At 43.4% G+C, this 21,598-nt stretch overlaps 2 protein-coding genes across 2 annotated transcripts; one reads left to right on the plus strand and one right to left on the minus strand.

Annotated features, from left to right (window-relative positions):
- Nucleotides 1-1,153: 1,153 nt before the first annotated feature.
- Nucleotides 1,154-2,270, minus strand: LOC308280807 (aquaporin-11-like; the record flags this gene model as incomplete). Its single annotated transcript, XM_080755123.1, has 1 exon — nucleotides 1,154-2,270. A coding segment is annotated over exon 1 (670 nt), but the record flags the coding sequence as incomplete, so codon positions are not given.
- Nucleotides 2,271-2,453: 183 nt separating this feature from the next.
- On the plus strand, nucleotides 2,454-16,372 carry LOC308280806 (uncharacterized protein). Its single transcript, XM_080755122.1, has 11 exons — nucleotides 2,454-2,599; nucleotides 3,821-3,891; nucleotides 5,696-8,654; nucleotides 9,601-9,792; nucleotides 10,411-10,553; nucleotides 10,870-10,954; nucleotides 12,043-12,202; nucleotides 12,468-12,661; nucleotides 12,758-12,899; nucleotides 14,099-14,238; nucleotides 14,395-16,372. The coding sequence occupies exons 4-11, from the start codon at nucleotides 9,667-9,669 to the stop codon at nucleotides 14,707-14,709; spliced, it is 1,305 nt and encodes a 434-aa protein (XP_080611248.1). The 5' UTR covers nucleotides 2,454-2,599; nucleotides 3,821-3,891; nucleotides 5,696-8,654; nucleotides 9,601-9,666; the 3' UTR covers nucleotides 14,710-16,372.
- Nucleotides 16,373-21,598: the final 5,226 nt, after the last annotated feature.

Raw genomic sequence — 21,598 nt, forward strand, 5'->3', positions numbered from 1 at the left:
TCTTTCCTATGATACCACATCAATACAGCATGGAAATGTGGACAAAATCTTATCCGACAACAAAATGTTCTAAGTTTTGGGTCTGAGAGGCTATGTGAAATGGTGGCCTGTGGCTCAAATGACAAATAAAGGGATATGAAAAGGGTTGAAAACCATTGTTTTTGAGGTTTACTGCAGCTCTCTTCCTCGCTACAATGAGAATACTGACAGCCTGCTACCCTGCTATAATTATACTCTCACCAAGAAGGGTCAGCAAAGAGTGGGTCAGCAGCACTATGGAAACAAAGACACTGGGCCCTATTTTCATCCATCCAGCTAAACCTTTATTTTGCCTTTCTTACTATTTTGAAAAACATTTTAAAATATTTGAAATAGCCGATCTACATCGACAAGTTGTGAGCTTGTAGATCAGCTATTTGAACTATTTAAAAATGTTTTTCAAAATCGTAAAAAAAATTGGGTGACCTTGTACTCCTGGAGGCTTAAGCCTAATTTATGCTCTGTCATACGAAAAAGTAATTTTGAGCGGTGCTCCTGGGGCAAGCTAAGCTCCAACATCTGGCTTTGTCCGGGCTCTGAAGCGTGGCCTACATCTTGGCACAAAGTGCTCACTTTTTTTTACGCCCAGTGTCACGTTGGCCAATCTTTGTGGGACGCTTAATGAAATGAACTCATAAATAGCACCGCTCACTTCACACTAGGTGTGATTTTTCTGATGTTCTGTGGTGATCTGGAGCAGAGTAGTCTCTTTGTCGACAACTCCCAGTAGCTCATCAGCTCAACTTTTTTTGTACCAGATTTTATATTATTACATATGGCTTTCCTATGTTTTTCTTTATCCTTTTCTTTGTTAGCCTATATCACCTTTATTATGCTATACCTTCTTACAGTTGTTAGTTGTTGGTCTGGAGCGTTTGCGCAAATACACAGAAATTGAATAAATGGAATAATATATGAACAGACATTTGTGCACTGCGCGCGCGCGCACACACACACACACACACACACACACACACACACACACACACACACACACACACACACACACACACAGTCAGTCAGTCAGTCAGTCAGTCAGTCAGTCACCACCACCACCACCACCACATAGCTTTAACCATCAGATGAAATGAATAATGTAACAGTTTATTATTACCTGCATACACCAACGTGGTGACGACGGTGGCTATCGCGTGCACGCGGTATTTCTCCTCCAGCGCGTGCGTGTGGGTCGCCGCCGTCTGCACGGCGAAGGCGCACGCGAGCTCCACGGCGGCGGCGCGCGGCAGCGACGCGCGGACGGGGCTCTGGAGGCAGCGCAGGCCGTGCAGGCGCGCGTGACGCGCGTGCACCTCCGACATCCCCAGGCTCCACGCCACCGGTGCGGCCGCGCGCGCCAGGCACGCCGCTGCAAACTGGCACGCCACGCGCCACAGGGCGCACGCGTGCGTCATCCTGCCGCGGCAGGCGCGCTCCAGCGCCGCGCACGGGTTCCCAACGGCGCCGGCGGCGGTGAGCGCGTGCACCACGGATGACGCGTACGTGAAGGTGAGCGCCAGGCGCGCGTCCACGCCGCCCACCTCCGCCAGGAGCTTGAGCTCGTGCGTGCACGCGCACAGCTGGAAGGTGGACACGAGCTCCACGGCGTACACGTGCAGCCCGCTGTCCCGGAGCAGCTCAGAGGCGGAGATCAGCCGCCTGGTGGCGCTGCACAGCAGCACGGTGCCCACCAGCAGCAAGCAGGACACCCATATGTCTGGAGACAGCTGGTCTCCGACTGGTCCGTCTGGAGACATCTGTCCTCCGACTGGTCCGTCTGGAGACATCTGGTGCCCGACTCCTGGACCGCTTTAGCAAGCACCGACTGAGCAGGCTCAGTTTTTCATTGATGTGCTCCGCCAGCCCTACGGCAAGCGCCTCTTGCCGACAAGCTGCCGATTGCTCCCGTTCGGCAGCAGCCGCTTTTCCGCCGCCGACGTCGGTGCGGTTATGACCTGCCTTTATGTCGCAGAGGCCGTCTGTCTGTCACCGAGCGAGCGGAGTCACCGTGCCTCTGCCTGGCTGTGTGTGGCTGCAGACTGCAGTCTGTCAGTGTCCCCGGGGGTCTAAAGTACAGTGTGAAGCAACGCGCTGTGTGCTGACTGCTGTTTGTCTGTCCGTCTGGATGGAGGAGAGAGCAGATAGCTGCTCACATGGTGCGGAAGTGACTGAGCTGAGCTATATCTAGTGGCGGAAGAAAATACCTCTGGGAACTCAGATTGAGCTATTTAGCCTATATGTAGACCTACACACTAAAAAGACCTGGGTTGGATAAGCTACTCAGATCCTGGGTTGTGAAGAGGTTAACTCATAAGTGGTTATTGCTAACTAGTCGTGGGTTAACCATACTCCATAATGGGTAAGCTTATGCAACTCATGGGAAGAGTTAACTAATTGACCGAGTCCTACTCGGAACCTGTGTTCCCTTAAAACCCAAGTCCTGGGTTGCGTTCCTCCGTTCCCTGTTTGAAGTTCACTTCCTTCAGCAGCAGCAGCACGGCGTGAGCACGCATCAGCAAGCAGCACAACAAACAACAACAAGCAACAAAGCAGATAATTAAAGGTTTGTGCTTACTTGCGTTGTATCTAATTTATGGTTACTAACTATCAGGTTACCAAAAGGGACCCTCGCCCATGTCCAGGCGAGCTATCTTGCCCAGCCGTCTGTTGTGCGTCTCGAGTCGGCGCTGCTCACGGTAACGGCGGCGGCGGGTGATGGCCGGCGGCCGGGCCGCCATAAAGGACCCCCGTCGGGGACCCGGGCCGCCGTTGGGGCCGTAGCTATGGGCCGTAGCGCCGGCTCACGCCGCGCCGCGGCGGCGGGTGATGGCCGGAGGCCGGGCCGCCGTGTCTCTGTCCCACCATAACTACCACTCGTCCCGAGGGTTAGCCCGCTAGCCGCGTTAGCATAGCACGCTAGCCATGTAGCTCGTTCTCTAGGTTAAGTATGCCAGTTAGCTACACGGCTAACGTTAGCTTACGTTGCTAATGCTAACCCTGCCTGTAGATGCTACCCGGTGCCTAACGCTATATTATCTTTACAGAAACATTCCCGGGATAGCTAACGCTCACCAAAGACTAACGTGAAGGTTAGATTGTATGGGTTTGGGTGTCAACCATTTACGTTAGCTGTATATGTACTAAAATGAAACATTTGAGAAATGTTTTTTTTTCACGCTAGCCACGTTAGCATAGCACGCTAGCCATGTAGCTCGTTCTCAGGGTTAATAGACCAGCAAGCTACACAGCTAACGTTAGCTTAAGTTGCAACTTGGTATAATCTATAATGCCGGTGGCTAACGCTATATTGTCGATACAGAAACAATCCCGGTATACCTAACGTTCACCAAAGACCACCGTGAAGGTTAGATTGTATCTGTTTTGGTGTCAACCATTTACATTAGCTGTATTTTGCTGGGCAAGCAGCTAGCTAGTAAACACTGTTTTGCTAGCCTGCTAGGTTCTGTGTCACTCTTCAATTGGTGAGCATAACAGTAGTTCTTAAACCTTAAACACGGTTTGTTTTATGAGCTTTAAAAGATCTCCAATGTAAACAAGTGTAATGCTTTCTTGGAATAATGCCTTTTAGTTGACTTTGTACCAGCGAATCTGTACTGTCATTTACATAAGCTGTATTTTGCTGGGCAAGCAGCTAGCTAGTAAACACGGTTTGTTTTATGAGTTTTAAAAGGTCTCCAATGTAAACAAGTGTAATGCTTTCTTGGAATAATGCCTTTTAGTTGTGTATGTATAACTAATTTTAATTCCTTTGTGTTTGTTTCAGATAGATGGACAGCTTTGTCCGTGACACATTGGTGGAGTGGCAGCTACCAGATCTGGTAGACATATTTAGAGGTACAATATGTTTTCCCATCCACATACATTGCTGTCATGAAGTTGATAACTGCTTTTTGTGATATACCATGACATTTGTATTGAGCATACGGTGTACATTCTCTGTGCTATACTATTTGATTAACTGACAACAATTGACCAGCAGATGAACCCAATTGATTAAAGCAGTGGTTCTCAAACTTTTTAGGCTGGGGACCCCACAAATAATCCTATTTGAAGTGAGGACCCCGTTAGCCTATATTTGTTCGACTCGATTCCACAGATAAATTACACAGAGAGGCCTTGTGAGCTTTTAGATCAGCTATTTTCACAATATTTGCCTCTTTCATGCTTAATATTTGACAGTTTGGGATTAAAAAGCTATTGAATTTGAAATTCAATTACTTAAATTGTCACTTTATAAATCTCTAGATACCCTGTGTACACTTATAATGGATGTTGGATTATTTATGAAAAAGTGAGAGAAAAATAATAATAAAATTGGATATTAAGCTAATCATCTGGAGACCCCACAAAATAATTTGGGGACCCCACTTGGGGTCCCGACCCCAAGTTTGAGAACCACTGGATTAAAGGGATAGTTCACCCCCCTAAATGACCTTTGTTGTATGGTTTACCTACCCTTTGATGATTTCAGGATGTTGTGATTTTTCTATAGCTGACAAAGTTAACGCTTTAGTTAACTGAAAGGTTCAGTTAACTAGTACATTTTTTTAAACTTGTGATTAAGTTTTTGAACCTTTGGTCGCCCCGTAGTTTGTGGGAAACGGGAAATGAATCGACGCAGGACTCTTTTTACAGGTGTTTCAGTCATATGGGTGTTGCCTGACTGTATACAGCAGTGTACGCATCGGTATAATCATCCAGTCAGTTTATTCATCCATTGTCAGTATCATATCCATCTAGTCAGTGTCATAATATCCGTCAATAGGAGAGTAATTGGCTACTATATTGATATGATTAATACAAAAAATGGAAAAATATCAGTTTAAGGTAGATTTAGAGCGGATAAAAAATATGCGATTAAATTAGGATTAATCGTGAGTTAACTATGGACAACCATGCGATTAATGGGATTCATATTTTTAATCGACTGACAGCAATAGCTTTTTTGTTTGTAAATTATCCTTTACAGATAAATCAAGGATACAAAAATGAAGCAGAAACAAAATGAATGGAAGTGATCAAAGCCTCTAAGTTACGGCAGTAAAAAGATATCTAAACAATCTTGTCAATTAAAAAACAAAACAAAAGTCAAAGTCATACAATAACCATACAACAAAAGTAATTTAGAGGGTGAACTATCCCTTTAATGACATCCGTGTCAGTCAGAAATAGGATGTTTGTTGTCATTAAACAGTTTTCTCAGCCCCGACCCCGACCAATCATGGCTGAGATAATGGCCATGGGTTTCATCTATAGTCCTCTAACAGTGGTTCGTAACCTTTTCAGGCTGTGACCCCCAAAGATAATTGAATTGACCTCCATTTGTTGACCTCGGATACATATTGTGAACCTGCAGGGTCACAACGCTTTACAACATTTTCACAATGTTGGGGGGTCCCGACCCACAGGTTGAGAACCACTTCTCTAACCTGTAAAGTTGAGGACCAAAAGAGGTTAACATGTCTGATCAGCTTTGCTGAGTGTAATCATTTGCAGTAGAACTAATTTCAAACATCTGTTACAGATGAATCCCCTGAGCTCTGTTTTATTTATTTTTTATTTATTTTATTTCATTGTTCTCCCTGTTCCTCTGTTGGAAAAATGATGTTTTGTTTTGTTTTCTTCTTTTGTCTTTCAGACGAGGGGATTGATCAGGACAGTTTCTCTCTGTTGGATGATGCCACCATCACCCAGCTAATCCCAAGAGCCGGTCCTAGGCTCAAGTTCTTAAAAAAATTTAGAGAGTTTGTAAGTAGTTGTTTTATTTTGGCAAGATGCCCTACACTTGCTTCAAATGCAGAAACCGAATTTCAGGGGATGTCAAGAATCTTTTAAGGCATTTACGGGGAGTACACCATGTGTACTCTGTATCTAAACATTTCCAGTGTTGTGAAAGTGGTTGTGGTCGGACATTTAGCCAGATGTATTCTTATAGAAGACACCTAGAAACCCAGCATGAAGATAGGAATATTGTTGATGACCCCCTCGAAGGCCCAGCCCCACGGCCCCCACAGGTAGATGCCCCACCTGCTGTTGAAATGCTGAATGCTGACATGGAGCCAGAACAGGGAGATCAAGTTGTTGAGGATTGGGATGAACTAGAGCCAGAGTCCATTACCAATCGAGTGGCCCTCTTTTTAGCCCAGCTTAGAGCTAAAACTTCAATGACATTCACAAACATCAACTTTGTGGTTCAGCATACCTCCAATTTAATTGGCAATATTGTCAGCCGACTGCAATCAAAGACCATGTCTGTATTCCGTCAGTTTGGTCTTGATCAACGCAATGAGGTACAAGAGCTTGGGGTGGAGTTCTCAGAATTAGCTGAGCCTTTCAAAGGAATGGAGTCTGATTATAAGCAAATGAAATATTTTTTAACAACTGGAAACTTTATTCAGCCAGTTGAGGAGATATTGTCAGGGGTTACCTATGTTCAATCAACGGCCTCTGCCACTGGCACTGTCCGTCAAGTTGGTGTCCATGATTCATTTTACCGCATACCATTGAAGAGCCTTTTGACCAAGATTCTTACTATTCCCGGGATTTTAGAGACCATGCTCGATTGGCAGCGTAGAGAGGGTGATGCAATTCAGGATGTTTTCGATGGGGACTTTTGTAAATCGCATCCCTTATTCCAGAAAGAGGTGTCAATCCCAATTTTGATCTATCAAGATGATGTCGAAATTGTCAATGTCTTAGGATCGAAAACTGGTATTCACAAGTTGGGACTTATTTATTTCATGTTGAAGAGCTTGCCCCCAGACTTGCTATCTACCCTGCAGTCACAGTTCCTTTTAGCTGTGTACAAATCCGATGATGCAGCACACCACACCATAGATGCAATACTGCGCCCAATTGTAGAAGAGATCAAGGATCTAGAGAGGGATGGCATCTTTCTTAATACCCCCAACTACCGAGGTGTTGTCAAGTTCACAGTGCTCCAAGTAGTTGGAGACAATTTGGGAGTGCATACTGTTCTTGGCTACGTTGAGTCCTTTGGTGCGAATTATGCATGTCGGTTTTGCAAAGCAAATAAAGAGCAGAGATTGTCTCAGGTACTTGAAGATCCTGGACTTTTGCGTGATCGCAAAACTTATGAGGCAGATTTACTTACAGCCGACGCCTCCCAGACAGGCTTGAAAAGGGACAGTGTTTTGAACGATTTGGCTTTTTATCATGTGTCAGACAACGTGTCTGTGGATGTGATGCATGATATACTGGAGGGGGCGGCGCCTTACGAAGTCAAAGTTGTGTTGAATTCACTAATCGAGCAAAAGCATCTCACACTAGCACAGTTGAATAACAGAATCACAAGCTTTGACTATGGATTTACTGATAAGTCTAACAAGCCTTCGGTCATAAGCAAGAATGATCTCAAAAACCTTGACGGCTCCATGCGTCAGTCAGCATCTCAAATGTGGTGCCTAATTAGGCTACTACCACTCATGATAGGTGATCTCGTTCCCTTGGAAAACAAGCATTGGGAACTTCTACTCCTCCTACTCCATTGCATGGAAATTATCTTCTCCCCGTCACTTACAGTAGCAGCAACACTGTACTTAGGCAAAATCATAGAAGAGCATCACTGCCTCTTCATGGAGCTATATCCTCATCTAAATTTACGGCCAAAGCAACACTTTATGCTCCACTACCCACGAATCATTCTAAAACTTGGACCGTTAAAGCAGTTCTGGGCAATGAGATTTGAAGCACGGCATGCATTTTTCAAACAAGTTAGCAATGTAACCTGTAACTTTAGAAATATATGTAAAACCATGGCATTTCGCCATCAGATGATGCAGTGCTACCATTTCTTATGTGGAACAATCCTGTCTCACACTACAGAAGTTGGTCCAGGGCAAAGTACACTTCTTGTCGACATTAATGACAGGATCCAAAGTGGGCTAGAAGGTATTCCCCTTTTCAGTGAAGTTTATATGCCAGCCTGGGTTAAATTTAAGGGAAATAATTACAGAGCAGGCATGAGTGTATTCCTTTCCTATGATCAGGATGGAGAGCCTCAATTTGGTCTCATAGAATCCGTTATACTACTGGAGCAAACGTCAATAAAGCTTGTTATACAGAAGTGGGAAACACAGTGGTTTGATAGGCATTTATACGCATACAGTGTCATTCCCACTCAGTTGTTGGTAGCAGTAGATTTAAGAGATCTGCTTGATCACCATCCCCTCCATGCAGCCAAGTTGTACAGAGAGGAGGATGAGAGTTTATACATTTCGTTGCGCTACAGACGTTTTTAGAATCACTCTGTCCTGGGCACGACGTTAAACTGCATCCGACAGTGGGGGCCTAGACCTATGGGACAAAATGAGGGTACCCTAACCACTGTTACCTCCAGGCGGCCTCTGGCAAAGGCCCAGTACCTGATATAGCCCCCACACCAGGGTTACGGTGTCCTGGGTATGCTGCTTAAAGTGTCCATCAATTGGAAATGATCAGTATTTTTGGGTAGGACGAACCACTTGACTTCTCAGGCGGATTGAAGGTACTACTGGGATGGTGAGATGCTGTCAACTACTGGGCTGACCTGATTACTGACTACTGCCATGGTCTTTAAATGAGTGATAAGTGGTACCGTAAGTAGTTTTTGTTTAATCACATCATTTTTGTAAGGTGAAGCCCACGTGCACTCTCTAAAAGTATGCTCCAGCACTGTCCACATATCACTTGGTTGTCTTGAAACGGGTCCTCTATTGGGGATTCCAATAGAGTACTGAAGTCCTGACGTCACTCGCTCATCCCCTGGTTCGTAAAGGTTTTTCTGTTAGAATAGGGTTGGGTCATCTTTAAATTGTCTCAAAAGCATTGAGGCCCAAAGACAATCTGCCCGGTGACATTGACAGGGAGATGACTATCGTTAATGATAGTCAGATATATTTGATATTCTGTTAAAATATGCAGCCAATTCAGAATGCGAACCAGGTAGGATGCGTCATTTACATCAGACTTCAGTGCCCTAGGGGCACGGTGGCACAGTGGTTAGCGCTTCGCTTCACAGCTAGAAGGTCCTGGGTTCGATTCCCGCAGGGGGACGCTGTGGGCGCTGGCGGCGTGTTCCTCCTCCGCGTCATCAGCGCCCACACCCTAGGTGGGGTTGGCAAATAGGGCCTTTCTGTGTGGAGTTTGCATGTTCTCCCCGTGTCTCCTAGGGTTGATACCCTCACAAAAACATGCACGTAATCCTGGTCTCAATAATGCCTCCCCCTGGCCAGCCGGGGCGCCTGATGGAGGGGAAATGAACTGGTTGGAATAACGTGTTCCTTCCACGTGCTACGTCCATCCCGGGGAAATCACCAATGTCAGGTGAAAAGAAGCAACCTGGACTCCTCATGATAGAAGGAATCACGAGGTCAGTCCGTTGTCTCCCCAGGTTGGCAGGGGGGAGAGCAGAGTCCAGGACTACTAGGCAATTGGCACTGGGTGAAAAATGGGTTACAAAAAAAAAAAAAAGTAAAAAAAAAAAGACTTCAGTGCCCTATTCTTGTCCCTCATTTATTATACTAACCTTGGTCTTCTGTATAGATTGGACCGACGCCTGCACCTGTACAACCTACAGGCTGTGATGACACGCCTCCTGCCCAAACCCCCATGGAGGTATCGCCCGCACCTGATCTCGTGACCCCACCTGGTCCTGTGATCCCGCCTGGTCCTGTGATCCCGCCTGGTCCTGATCCCCTCATGATGTATCAGACGATACACCTAATTCCTACGTTTGTAAGTTCTGCGCTAATACCCTTTTAAGTCTTATATATTTGTCTGTTCAGCCTTGCATGAAAAAAAAATGGCGCTCTACAAGCTCACCACACAAGGCGTGCATCAATTATTAGGGCTGCACAATTATCGAAAAAAGATCGACATCTAGATTCAGACACCTATTCAATCTCATTTCTAGAAAGATCGTGATCTAAATTTTTTTTTAACCTCCTGAACCTAGAGAAGGCTTTTGCTGAAATAGCAGCTCGACAAGCTTACAACACGTCGCAGTGCGACGCGTTGTAAGCTTGTCAAGCGGCTATTTTCAGCAAAAAGCTTTCCACACAATATAAGACAGAAAATAATGATTGCATTACTGTGTTTTAGTCAGCTCTTTATCATGTTCCAATACTGTATTTTGTCAGTTTAATGGCATTTGTAGTGACCGCAACACTGTATGAAGAATCGTGAGATAATTGTTGATCTCAGTTCTTAGGGAGAAAAATCGAGATTCATATTTTAGTGAGAATCGTACAGCCCTATTAATTATCAAAATAATGTTGATATTGATTTGAATTAATATCACCCATTCCTAACCAAATAATAAATCTGCAATTTTGTGTCTTGCTATTTTCTAAGAATGTCCGTCAGGTCCTTACACGGTTCACGGATGGAGCGGTGATTGTGAAGAGCCTTGACGAGACAAATCTAATCACCACGGGCCAGAGATGGAACCTTGTCCGCATCTTGGTGTCGCACCTTATCGAGAAGTTTGGAGAGAAGTAAACATTTAAATAAGCTTTATGTTTTATGTTGATTAGGGATCCTCTTAACCACTAGAACCATACATGGTCCCTCAGGGCTCATTACTAGTATATTTCTGTTATTGTGGGGAAAGCTTGTCGATCCATTTTCAGCAGAAGCTTTCCTCACAATACCAATGCTGGGGATTAATTGGTTTGGGATTAATGGTTAAATGGCAAGATTAAGTGATTTGTCTTTTAAAAATGGTTTATTTAAAAATGGTTTATTTGTTACATCAAATCAACTCACTGGAACTACTTGATATGATAAATAGTTGTTATTTCTGTTTCACAGTCCTACGGCAGAGACCAAGAAGGCCCTGGCATCTAGCTTAATTGGGGCATTTCCCAGCTTGAAAGACTCATCAAGCAGTGGCAGCGTGAGTTGTTTTTATTTCTGTCTTTTTGCTTTTCAAATTTTTCATTTTAGTGAGACCCCTAACATTAAGCCAATTATGCTGTGATGTGTCGCTGATGCTGAAAACGACAAGCTCAAAACATGCTGTCGAACTGTAGGTCTGCGGTTCTCAGTAACCGTTGAGAAGCATACAGTACATTGAGCATAAAATGGTAAAGCATGTAACAGACACAATACAGCTCACTCCTGTCATGCCCTTGGAAGCAGCGACAATATGGCCTTCTTTGGTGACAGAGAGGTACAGAAACACCCTGCTCTAATCAAAGCCACGCTGTCAAAAATATAAATGTGCCAAATCTCTATTCTATTCATCGACTACATTCTGAGTATAGAATGCTCCCTTCTGGTGTTCGCCAAGAGACATCATCTGCCAAGGCAATTAGGCATATAAGTTCTCATTTGTGCCCTTTTCCAACTTGATAGAGTGATAGTCTGTATAGTTTATATATTTTTTCAGTTTTGTATACTTCTTATATTACTTCCGATAACACAATTGTACGGCCCTGTCTGGCCTGTCTGGCCTGTATTTAATTGTGGTGTGCGCTTGAGGGGGGTGCTTCTTGTCTGGGGGGGCGGGGGGTACTGTTTCGCTGCTCTTCGTGACAGCGGCGCCGTGTGTTTGAGGGCTTGCTTGTGTGGGTGCACTCACGTGCACCTGCGCTTGAGTGAGCGCTCGCCACGGACACTGTGATTTCGGTGAGTGGTGGGGCAGTGCCTCACGTGTCCTAGGACAGGGGGTGTGCATGCGTTTCCTGAGGGCGTGCCAGGTCTTGGGTTATAGAGTAGACCACACTTGTGTCGCATGTTGACTATTTAGTATTGTAATATTTTGGGAGGCCCTGCCACCTGCCACTCTTGGCTTTGCCTTTGTAAAACTACTTCCACTTGCACTGTAACTAGAGCCTTGTCATGTTTTGACAAGTCCATGTAAGTTTTTTCCATGTTACGTCTGCTTTTAATGATTGTCTGCAAACCAAATCGCCCTTCAGGGACATATACATAAACTTGGACCTTGAACCTTGAATCTCATACATTTTGATTTCTTGTCAGGACATCTGGTACACCGCCGCACGGAAGAACCATCCAGCCACTGGGTTCCTGGAGGAAAGGCTGAGAAACCTCAGGAAGAAGCTGAGGTCAGCGGCCAGGGCGACTAGCCGACCAGCAATACCAGATGATCCTGTTCGACCAGCAGCTGCGGTCATACCAGGTCATTACTAAACAGACAAATAGAAGGCAGTTCCAACAATGTGTTTAAGCTTGTTTAAGTTGTGTAATACGTCCATGTTTAGGGAACACTATCACAGACAGAAAATCTGAGCAGAGCCTGATTGTAGTGAATGTGAGGAATCACACAATAACATTTATAGTTGTTTAGAACTATTTGAACACACAACATATTGCTGATAGGGATGATTATAAAAAAAAATCCACCTTTTAGTGACTGACAGCAATTTTTTTTTTTTTTTTTACAGAATGTACCATATCGGACGAGAGGGCTGCACAACTAAAAGAGTGGTTGAGAAGCAATTCTCAACCACTCTCACAAGTTGAGACCTACATGAAGGACACAGTGATCTACAGGGCCAGGTGGATCAAGGACAACACCAGAGAGCTGACCGTCAGTCAGATCCTGGAACACTACCCTCGCCTAACGACTGACGGCATGGTAAGAGGGAATATCGTACATGTGATGATGCATTGTTTATAATATTTTGGTAGTGTCCCACATTTAATTTGATTTCAAATGTTTTCCATTTTATAGATGGCACAGGACTTCCTTGTCTTGCATCCGGAGGCTGCATCCAAATTGTATGAGACCTGGGTCCCAGTTTATGCGGAGAAGATCCTGCAGGTGGCACGACTGGAGCGGAAGCTGGAGCTGCCGATCGAACAATTAACATCAGGTAAAATATTATTGAAATGGTTCTTTGTCAGTCGACAGTCCCTTTTGCGCAAAGAATCCACACCACTTTGACAGCCTCTCTGTGTGAGTGTGGCATGGGAGCGTGGCAGTATTACTATGTACCAGTATTTCGAATCCTATTGACTAACACTAACCGCCATCGAGAACCCACTTAGAAATACTGGGACACGGTAATATAGAGATGTAGCCGTGTGGCACACACATCACACACTTTCAGGTGCCCTAGGGTTTCCTCTTCTCTGGAAGTGTCCCCCTCAAATACCAGTGGGCCTTCTTTAGACCAGGGCTTCTCAAAGTTGATTCCAGGGACTCTGTGTTCCTTTAGTGGGGCCTAAATCTAAGTCCGAAGTTACAGACTAAATCGAAGTCTGGGGGCACGGTGGCGCAGTCAGTAGTGCTGTCGCCTCACAGCTAGAAGGTCCTGGGTTCAATTCCCGCAGGGGGAAGCTGTGGGCGCTGGTGGCATGTCTCCTCCTCCGTGTCATCAGTGCCCACACCCTAGGTGGGGTTGACAAAAGGGCCTTTCTGTGCGGAGTTTGCATGTTCTCCCCGTGTCCCCTAGGGTAGGTACCCTCACTAAAAACATGCAGTAATCCTGGTCTCTATACTGCCTCCCCCTAGCTAGCCGGGGCGCCTGATGGAGGGGAAAATGAACTGGTTGGAATAACGTGTTCCTTCCACGCGCTACGTCCAACCGGGGAATCTCTCCGCTGTCGGTCGAAAAGAAAGCAGCTTGGACTACTCAGGCATAGAAGGAAGCATGAGATCAGTCCGCTGCTTCCCCAGGCTGGCAGAGGCAGTGTAGCACCCAGGATCACATTAGATAATTGGCACCGGGTGAAAATATAGGGGTTGCAAAAATCGTGGGATAAAAATGATAGATAAAAAATAAATCGAAGTCTGTAACTGTCAGTGTTACTAATGGACCACAACAGGTCAGTGCTTTTCCATTTGTACACTCTGTCACGGTTAAGGGAAGACCTTGTAATGTAGAAGGTTTAGAACCGCTCAAACCAGTTTCTGGGCAAATAACTAAACTACAACTAACACCTGCAGAGCCGCATGGCTGCTCATAACGGCATAGGTTACATTCTTGTTGGCCATTGCATGACACAAAGCGTCACAAAATAAAGGATATGCCGCTCCACCTTGTATTGATAGCTATATGTTTTCCTGCAGATGGCGTTGGGGATCTCGCTCTGCAGCAGTTGCCATTCTTGCTCCCCCCAACTCCATTCAAAGTCGGACGGGGCCGTGGCAGTAAAATGGTTCGCCACACCGTTGCTGAGTGCATGGAGGCCTTCATCCACCATCAGCCTGTAAGTCCATCCAGCACATCTAAAGGAAATCTTTCCATTTTACTTAAGCATGTTAACATGTATGTGTTGTATATGTTTACAAGTATTGTATATGTGTGTTAATTCTATACTTGGTCCTTACCCTTGCTTTTCTTTTTTCTTTTTTATGTTTTTCAGCCTGGAACCAACATGGTGGAGTATCTTGATGAGGCCAAGAAGTCCCGACCTGAGCCCTACATACTGACGTTGGGCAACTACTCGGATCAACTGTCTCAGGTCTTTGTCATTATAGATGGACAGGCTTTGGAGCAGGAGAAACTTCTTCAAGCCATTGACATCTGCTTCAAGGCCTTTTACATCTTTGACATAGAGTACCCCAAAAAGTGTCAACATGTGTGGGAATTCCTACAGAGTACAATCTATGGAATTCCACTACCAGCGGCCAACAAAATGATTGAGTTTATGAACACTAGAATTCTGGCTTGCCAGTAGACCTTTCTTTCTCGCACACACACACACACACACACACACAGGGCTGCACGATTCTCGCTAAAATGTGAATCTCGATTCTCCTCCCTAAGAATTGAGATCTACGATTCTCTCACGATTCTTCACACAGTGTTCGGTCAGTAAAAAAAATACAGTATTGTAACGTGCTAAAGCACTTGACTAAACCATAAAGTAATGCACCAAGTTCCTTGTAACAGAGAATTGACTCTTTTTCCTCTATGCTTAACCACTTGAAACTCAAATATTTGGTCTCTCGGGGCTCAAAACGAGTATTTTCTGTCTTTTATTATTGTGGGGAAGACTTTTTGCTGAAAATAGCCGCTTGACAAGCTTACAACAAGCGGCTATTTTCAGCAAAAGTCTTCCCCACAAAAAAGGATGGGGTTCAAGTGGCCACTTGAAGATTGTGATCTAAATCTAGATCACAATCTTTCTAGTAATGAGATTGAATAGGTGTCTGAATCTACAGTAGATCTCGATCTTTTTTTTCGATAATTGTGCAGCCCTACACACACACACACACACACTCTCTTCCACAGACTTGCACACTCTATCCACATTACACTGACTTCAGGTGGCAGGGCTTTCTTCACCCCTCATGTAAAACATCTGCTGTTGCGCAGCACGTGGCCCTCAGCCTCCATCACAGACAGGAGAGACTGTAAAGACCAAGCACTCCTAAAGAGTGCCCTTATCTGTTAATCTGAACCTTAAATTGTGTTCCACAGAGGTTTCCCCACATAAACAAAGACTGCTTTGTCCCTTTCTAACGAACACACTCCTTTTTCTTTCTTTTTTTTCCCCCCTTCTTCCTTTGCTACTGTAACACAGCCTCAATGTTTTGAAAATTTTGGACAGCATCAAAAGGTCACAGTTTTGGGGATTTAGTAATTAGAAAACAAGATTTAAGATTACATTTCAGAAAATATTTTTTTGTTTGTTGGGTTGCTTGTTGGGTTGCGTTAAGTATAGCCCATTCCCATTCCTTCCAGTCATGCGCAGCCTGTTTTGTTGGTAGCACTATATTGCAATTAATAGAATATAATGTAGATCCTTATAGATTTGTCTGATTTATGTGAAATGTTTCCATGTAAAAGGTTAACGGTACACCACAAGTATCTGGAGGCCCAATGTGTGTGTATGATTTCCCAGTATTGCTAAAGAGCCCTCTGTCTCTTTCCATCGAAGAAGGACGCATCTCTGTGATGACAATCTGGCGAAACATACAGGCATGCAGGTGGTCACCTGGATGGGTTGGGTCAGCTGAGAATCCCAAGATGACTGTCTTGTTCTTTCTCTCACCTACTTTCTCTGTCCCCCTTTCCCCTGCCATTACTCTTTATGGTTCAAGTCACCCTGCACCTCTTTCCCTTTCCTCTACCCTCCCTCATCGCTCCCCTGCCTCCATTCTTTCTCTCTTGCTCAGTTCCTCTCCCCCTCCTCCGCCTCCCAGCCTCCTCCCCTCCTCTCGGTCTGTGTCCTCGTGGTGGAGTGGACCTCATATTTGTCTCATTTTCCTCATGGATCCTTCTGAGACTCTTTTTTTGGAACTCAGAATTTGTTGTTATGGCTTGAATGCTTGAATGTTTTTCTAAGCAAAATAATGTGGCTGTGCTTGTTAAAAATGATTAAATTGTCTAATGTTTTCAAAGTTTCTGATCTGCCATTTTTCTATTATAAAATTACTTTGAGTTAAGTATGGTTTGTGTTAATTGCATTATGCTTTGCTTGACCAAATCATGTATTGTGTTAAATTGTTTAACAGTAAGGTAACAAATGTATTGTGGCTGGTAATTGTTTAAATAAGTGACACCCAGAATGGTACATAATGTGACCCACATTTGGGGTGAGTATAAAATAAGGATTGAATTTAATCAGATGGACAGTTATAATTTAACCCAGGATTGGGTAGAATATATAATAAATAACATGGGTTGCATTTAACTCAGAATATAATTAATTTAACCCAGGATTGGGTAGAATATATAATAAATAACATGGGTTGCATTTAACTCAGAATATAATTAATTTAACCCAGGATTGGGTAGAATATATAATAAATAACTTGGGTTGCATTTAACTCAGAATATAATTAATTTAACCCAGGATTGGGTAGAATATATAATAAATAACTTGGGTTGCATTTAACTCAGAATATAGTTAATTTAACCCAGGATTGGGTAGAATATATAATAAATAACTTGGGTTGCATTTAACTCAGAATATAGTTAATTTAACCCAGGATTGGGTAGAATATATAATAAATAACTTGGGTTGCATTTAACTCAGAATATAGTTAATTTAACCCAGGATTGGGTAGAATATATAATAAATAACATGGGTTGCATTTAACTCAGATGTATGGTTAATTTAACCCAGAATTTAGTAGAATATTCTAACTCACCTGCTGGGTTGAATCGAACCAACCCATCTTCTAGTGTTAAGTTAACCCAGGCGTGGTACGTGCAGGAGCAACCCATGGAATGAGTTAAAAACAACCCAGAATGGGTTGATTCTAACCCAGGCCTTTTTAGTGTGTATATATGCTCTGTTGTCTGACGGTGTAGCTTTAAAGAAAAGGACAAACAACACGACATGCAGCGTCTGTATTTTTTTCCTTTAAGGTTTAGACTACTACATTTTAGAAAAAACAAATATACAAATACCTATTAGGGCCTAATAGGTTATCAGGCTATCAGCACCATGGTCAGCGCACATTAATAATTAGGCTCTGCTGTGTGCTGTCCATGGTGCTGATATCTCTCTCTCTCCAGGCCTTGGATCCCCCTAGTGGGCGAACTTGTGTAGTAGCTCTGATTCACAAGAGCAACCTTCCAGTAGATTGTGACTAGCCTAGTATAAACTGACTCCTCCTGCCTTCTGATTCGAGAGGAGAGTCTGGTTTATGAGGCTAGATTGTGACAGGTTCACTGCCCCTCAACAGGTTCCACCACCACACACACACAAAGAAAGAATGCATGTGGAGGCCCTCCTTTATTGCATTATACAGTGGCATGTAATTTGACTCGGTCTACAGCAGTGGTTCTCAACCTTTTCAGGCCGCGACCCCCAAAATAATCATATTTCAACTGCTGGGGACCCCCCACCCTGACAAGCAATTGGAATTGTAGGAGTTGGCATTACATTAGTTCGACTCCATCTGTTCCATTGTGAAAATAGCAGATCTACATGCTCAGTCACAACGCCTGCTCACATGCATGTAGATCTGAAATTTTGGCCTTTATTGTTTGACAATTCTGCATTTTTATAAGAGAGGTACTAAAAAGGTCTTCAAAGTCCTTAATTTGTGACTTTAGAAATGTGCAGATACACTTATACTGTATGTTGGTCCGTTTATTGATGAGTGAGAAAACAATGACAACATTAAGCTAAACATCTGGGGACCCCCCCAAAATAATTTGGAGGACCCCCCCTGGGGGTCCTAACCCACAGGGTGAGAACCCCTGGTCTACAGCAGTGGTTAACCCTTTCATATCAAGGTCCATTATTTATTGGGCGTTTGAGCCACGGACCACCATTTGATGAGATGGAACCTCTCAGATCCGAAGGATACGATTTTTTTTCCACAATTCCATGCTCTATTGAAGGTACCCTAGGAGAGATAAACAGACGTTCATCAACATAACAATTCTTCAACATTCTCTAATTGTGTAGACGTCTTGTAAATTAAGTAATGCACGCGTTCAACAATAATTTAACTCTTGAGATCGAGCGTAAAATGAAACCAAAATGGACTTGTATCATTTGGTTTAATTTTACACTCTCTCAAGAGTTAAAGATCTATAAGGGTCCATTTGGTTATTCTCAATCATTTAGCTGGGGACCACCTGGAACTCCCTCAAGGACCACTGGTCAACTACAGTGTAAACAAACACCCATTCACAGAAATGAAGCAGAAGGTGAAATAATCATGACAGGACAGACAGGTGTTTGTCCTATTTAAAATAACTTGCTAAAAATAACCAATCTAGAAGCTCACAAACTTGCTTCATCATGAGGTGTTGTGAAGTTGCAGATTATTTTGTTTAAATCAATTCAATTGATTAACAACACATAGTCCTTATAGGTATATAGAAATAACATCCAGACAGGAAAGATAACAAATATTCCTGTGACTGAGTTTACAATCTGTTACAAAATGTTCATGTATGCTTTGGAAAATGTTGCACAGTGTGTGAATTGTCACACTTGTATCCATAGAAAATTGCATAACATCCAGTTTGTGAACTATACCATGGCTTTAGGCATGCCTCAAAGAGAGAGTCATAGACACACACACACACACACACACACACACACACACACACACACACACACACACACACACACACACACACACACACACACACACACACACACACACACACACACACGTTGCACACAGTCATACACACACACACACACACACACACACACACACACACACACACACACACACACACACACACACACACACACACACACACACACACACACACACACACACACACAGTCATACACACACACACACACACACACACACACACACACACACACACACACACACACACACACACACACACACACACACACACACACACACACACACACACACACACTTTGCCATGTTGGCAAATACAGTAATATCATCAGGCAAGTACATAAGAAGTGACTTAAAAAGAGATGTATTACAGTAAGCCTGAGAGGGCAGGTTCTGGAGTGGAGGACTGTGGGCACATACTGTAAAGGGTTAGTAACTTAAACATGCATTTGGAGGCCCATGCAGGCAATCAGTAAAATCTAAAAGATGAAAACACACACACACACACACACACACACACACACACACACACACACACACACACACACACACACACACACACTCGCACACACACACACACACACACACACACACACACACACACACACACACACACACACACACACACACACACACACACACACACACACACTTTGCCATGTTGGCAAAGACAGTAATATCATCAGGCAAGTACATAAGAAGTGACTTAAAAAGAGATGTATTACAGTAAGCCTGAGAGGGCAGGTTCTGGAGTGGAGGACTGTGGGCACATACTGTAAAGGGTTAGTAACTTAAACATGCATTTGGAGGCCCATGCAGGCAATCAGTAAAATCTAAAAGATGAAAAAACAAAAAACAAGCCTAAAACAGACACAGTTTTAATAGGGAAGTTAAAATAGGAGTAATGTTTTCTTCCGAACCATTTCGAGCCTATTTTGAGTCTTGAACCACCATTGCAATACTGTTTTGATAATGTAAATCAAATGGTCATATGAGAACACTGCAATGTTCTGGCTATCATGCATTGAGAATGCCTGTTGATATGCTATGTGAGGGAACACTATTATTTACTCTCTCTCACCAAGAGATGTCGCTGTTGCCTTTTTAATGTGCTTCCTCCCTGTATCCATGTGGTTCAGTTTTAGACATGGCCTCAAGGTATTGTATGTACTCTCTTGTCTGTACCAATATGCCTATTTCTGCTCAATAGAGATTAATGGGGGCAATTTCACAACTCCCCACATAGTTTATTGAACTGTACGGGTGAGGATAGGAAGCGCATTACCAATAATGATTCATTTGTACTGCTACAAATTAATTTGTTCATTGATTTAACATTTGGTACTGTAGATAGGCTTGGGCTCAGTGGTGCAAAGTGGGGAAATCTCGTGAAAGTAACTAAGCACTACTACTACTGCGCTGTGCTGCGCTGTGCTGCGCTGGCAATTTTGAGGTGTTTTCTTTTATTTTACTGGAGTGTTTCCCATTGTCAATACGTTTACTTCTACTCCGCTACATTTCAGAGGCAAACATTATCCTTTTTTTACTCCACAACACAATTATTTGAGAACACTTGTTGCTAGTTACATTGCAAAACATACATGAACCACTTAAGCCCTACTGTATATATCCTACTTTGGCTATTTGAAAATAGCAGATCTAAAGAGCACTTTTACTCTTGGTGTAGTATATTTTGAGTACTTTTACTCAAGTACATTTTGAATACCAGACTTTTACTTGTAACAGAGTATTTCTACATTATGATATGGATACTTTTACACAATTGTCACATTTAACTGCTTCCACCAGTGCTTGAGCTTCAGATTTCTTGGTTTCATCCACACAGGGAAGCCACATTATATGACCAATTTTCTCTGGGTCCCTCAAAGATGCTGTGTTGTGTCATTTCAAATAATGGTATGATTGAAACTAAAAAGCATTGCCTCTTTTATCATTGGAAGCATTTTGTTTTGGTTTTGTTTAAGCAACTTAAAGGTGTATAGGGCAAGTTATATGTTTGGTTTAAAACAAAAAGTTTATTGATTTTGGTAGTCACTTTGTCAACAACTCCTGGTAGTTCATGTATGTTTTGCAATGTAACTAGCAACAAGTGCAAATAATTGTAGTGGAGTTCAAGTTCAAGTTCATTTATTTGTTTATCCCCGAAGGGTGATTTGGTATACAGCAAACCATAAAAGCAGACATGTATCACAAAGACACATAAAAACACAGAACAACAAAAACAGGATATAAGGTATCAGTGACTGAGTGCAGGTAACCCAATTAGGGCCTAAGTAGCTAAAGCAAAATAGCAGCAATTTATAGGCCAGAGGCAGCCAGACAGGGCCAATAGTCACATTGAATTCATAAGTAGCATTGAAATGCATAGAAATTCATAGAAATTCATGTGTGAATTAACTTGTAGTTAATTCACACAAAGAGGCAACAGATTACCTCCTCCTCTCATCTGCGAGCCTGTATAGAAGCAGGCACAAAGGACAACTTAGTGGAGTAAAAAGTACAATATTTGTAGTATTGGAGTAGAAGTAA

This window comes from Nannobrachium achirus, assembly GCF_963921795.1.
Source record: "Nannobrachium achirus genome assembly, contig: SCAFFOLD_515, whole genome shotgun sequence".
Taxonomy (NCBI): Eukaryota; Metazoa; Chordata; class Actinopteri; order Myctophiformes; family Myctophidae; genus Nannobrachium; species Nannobrachium achirus.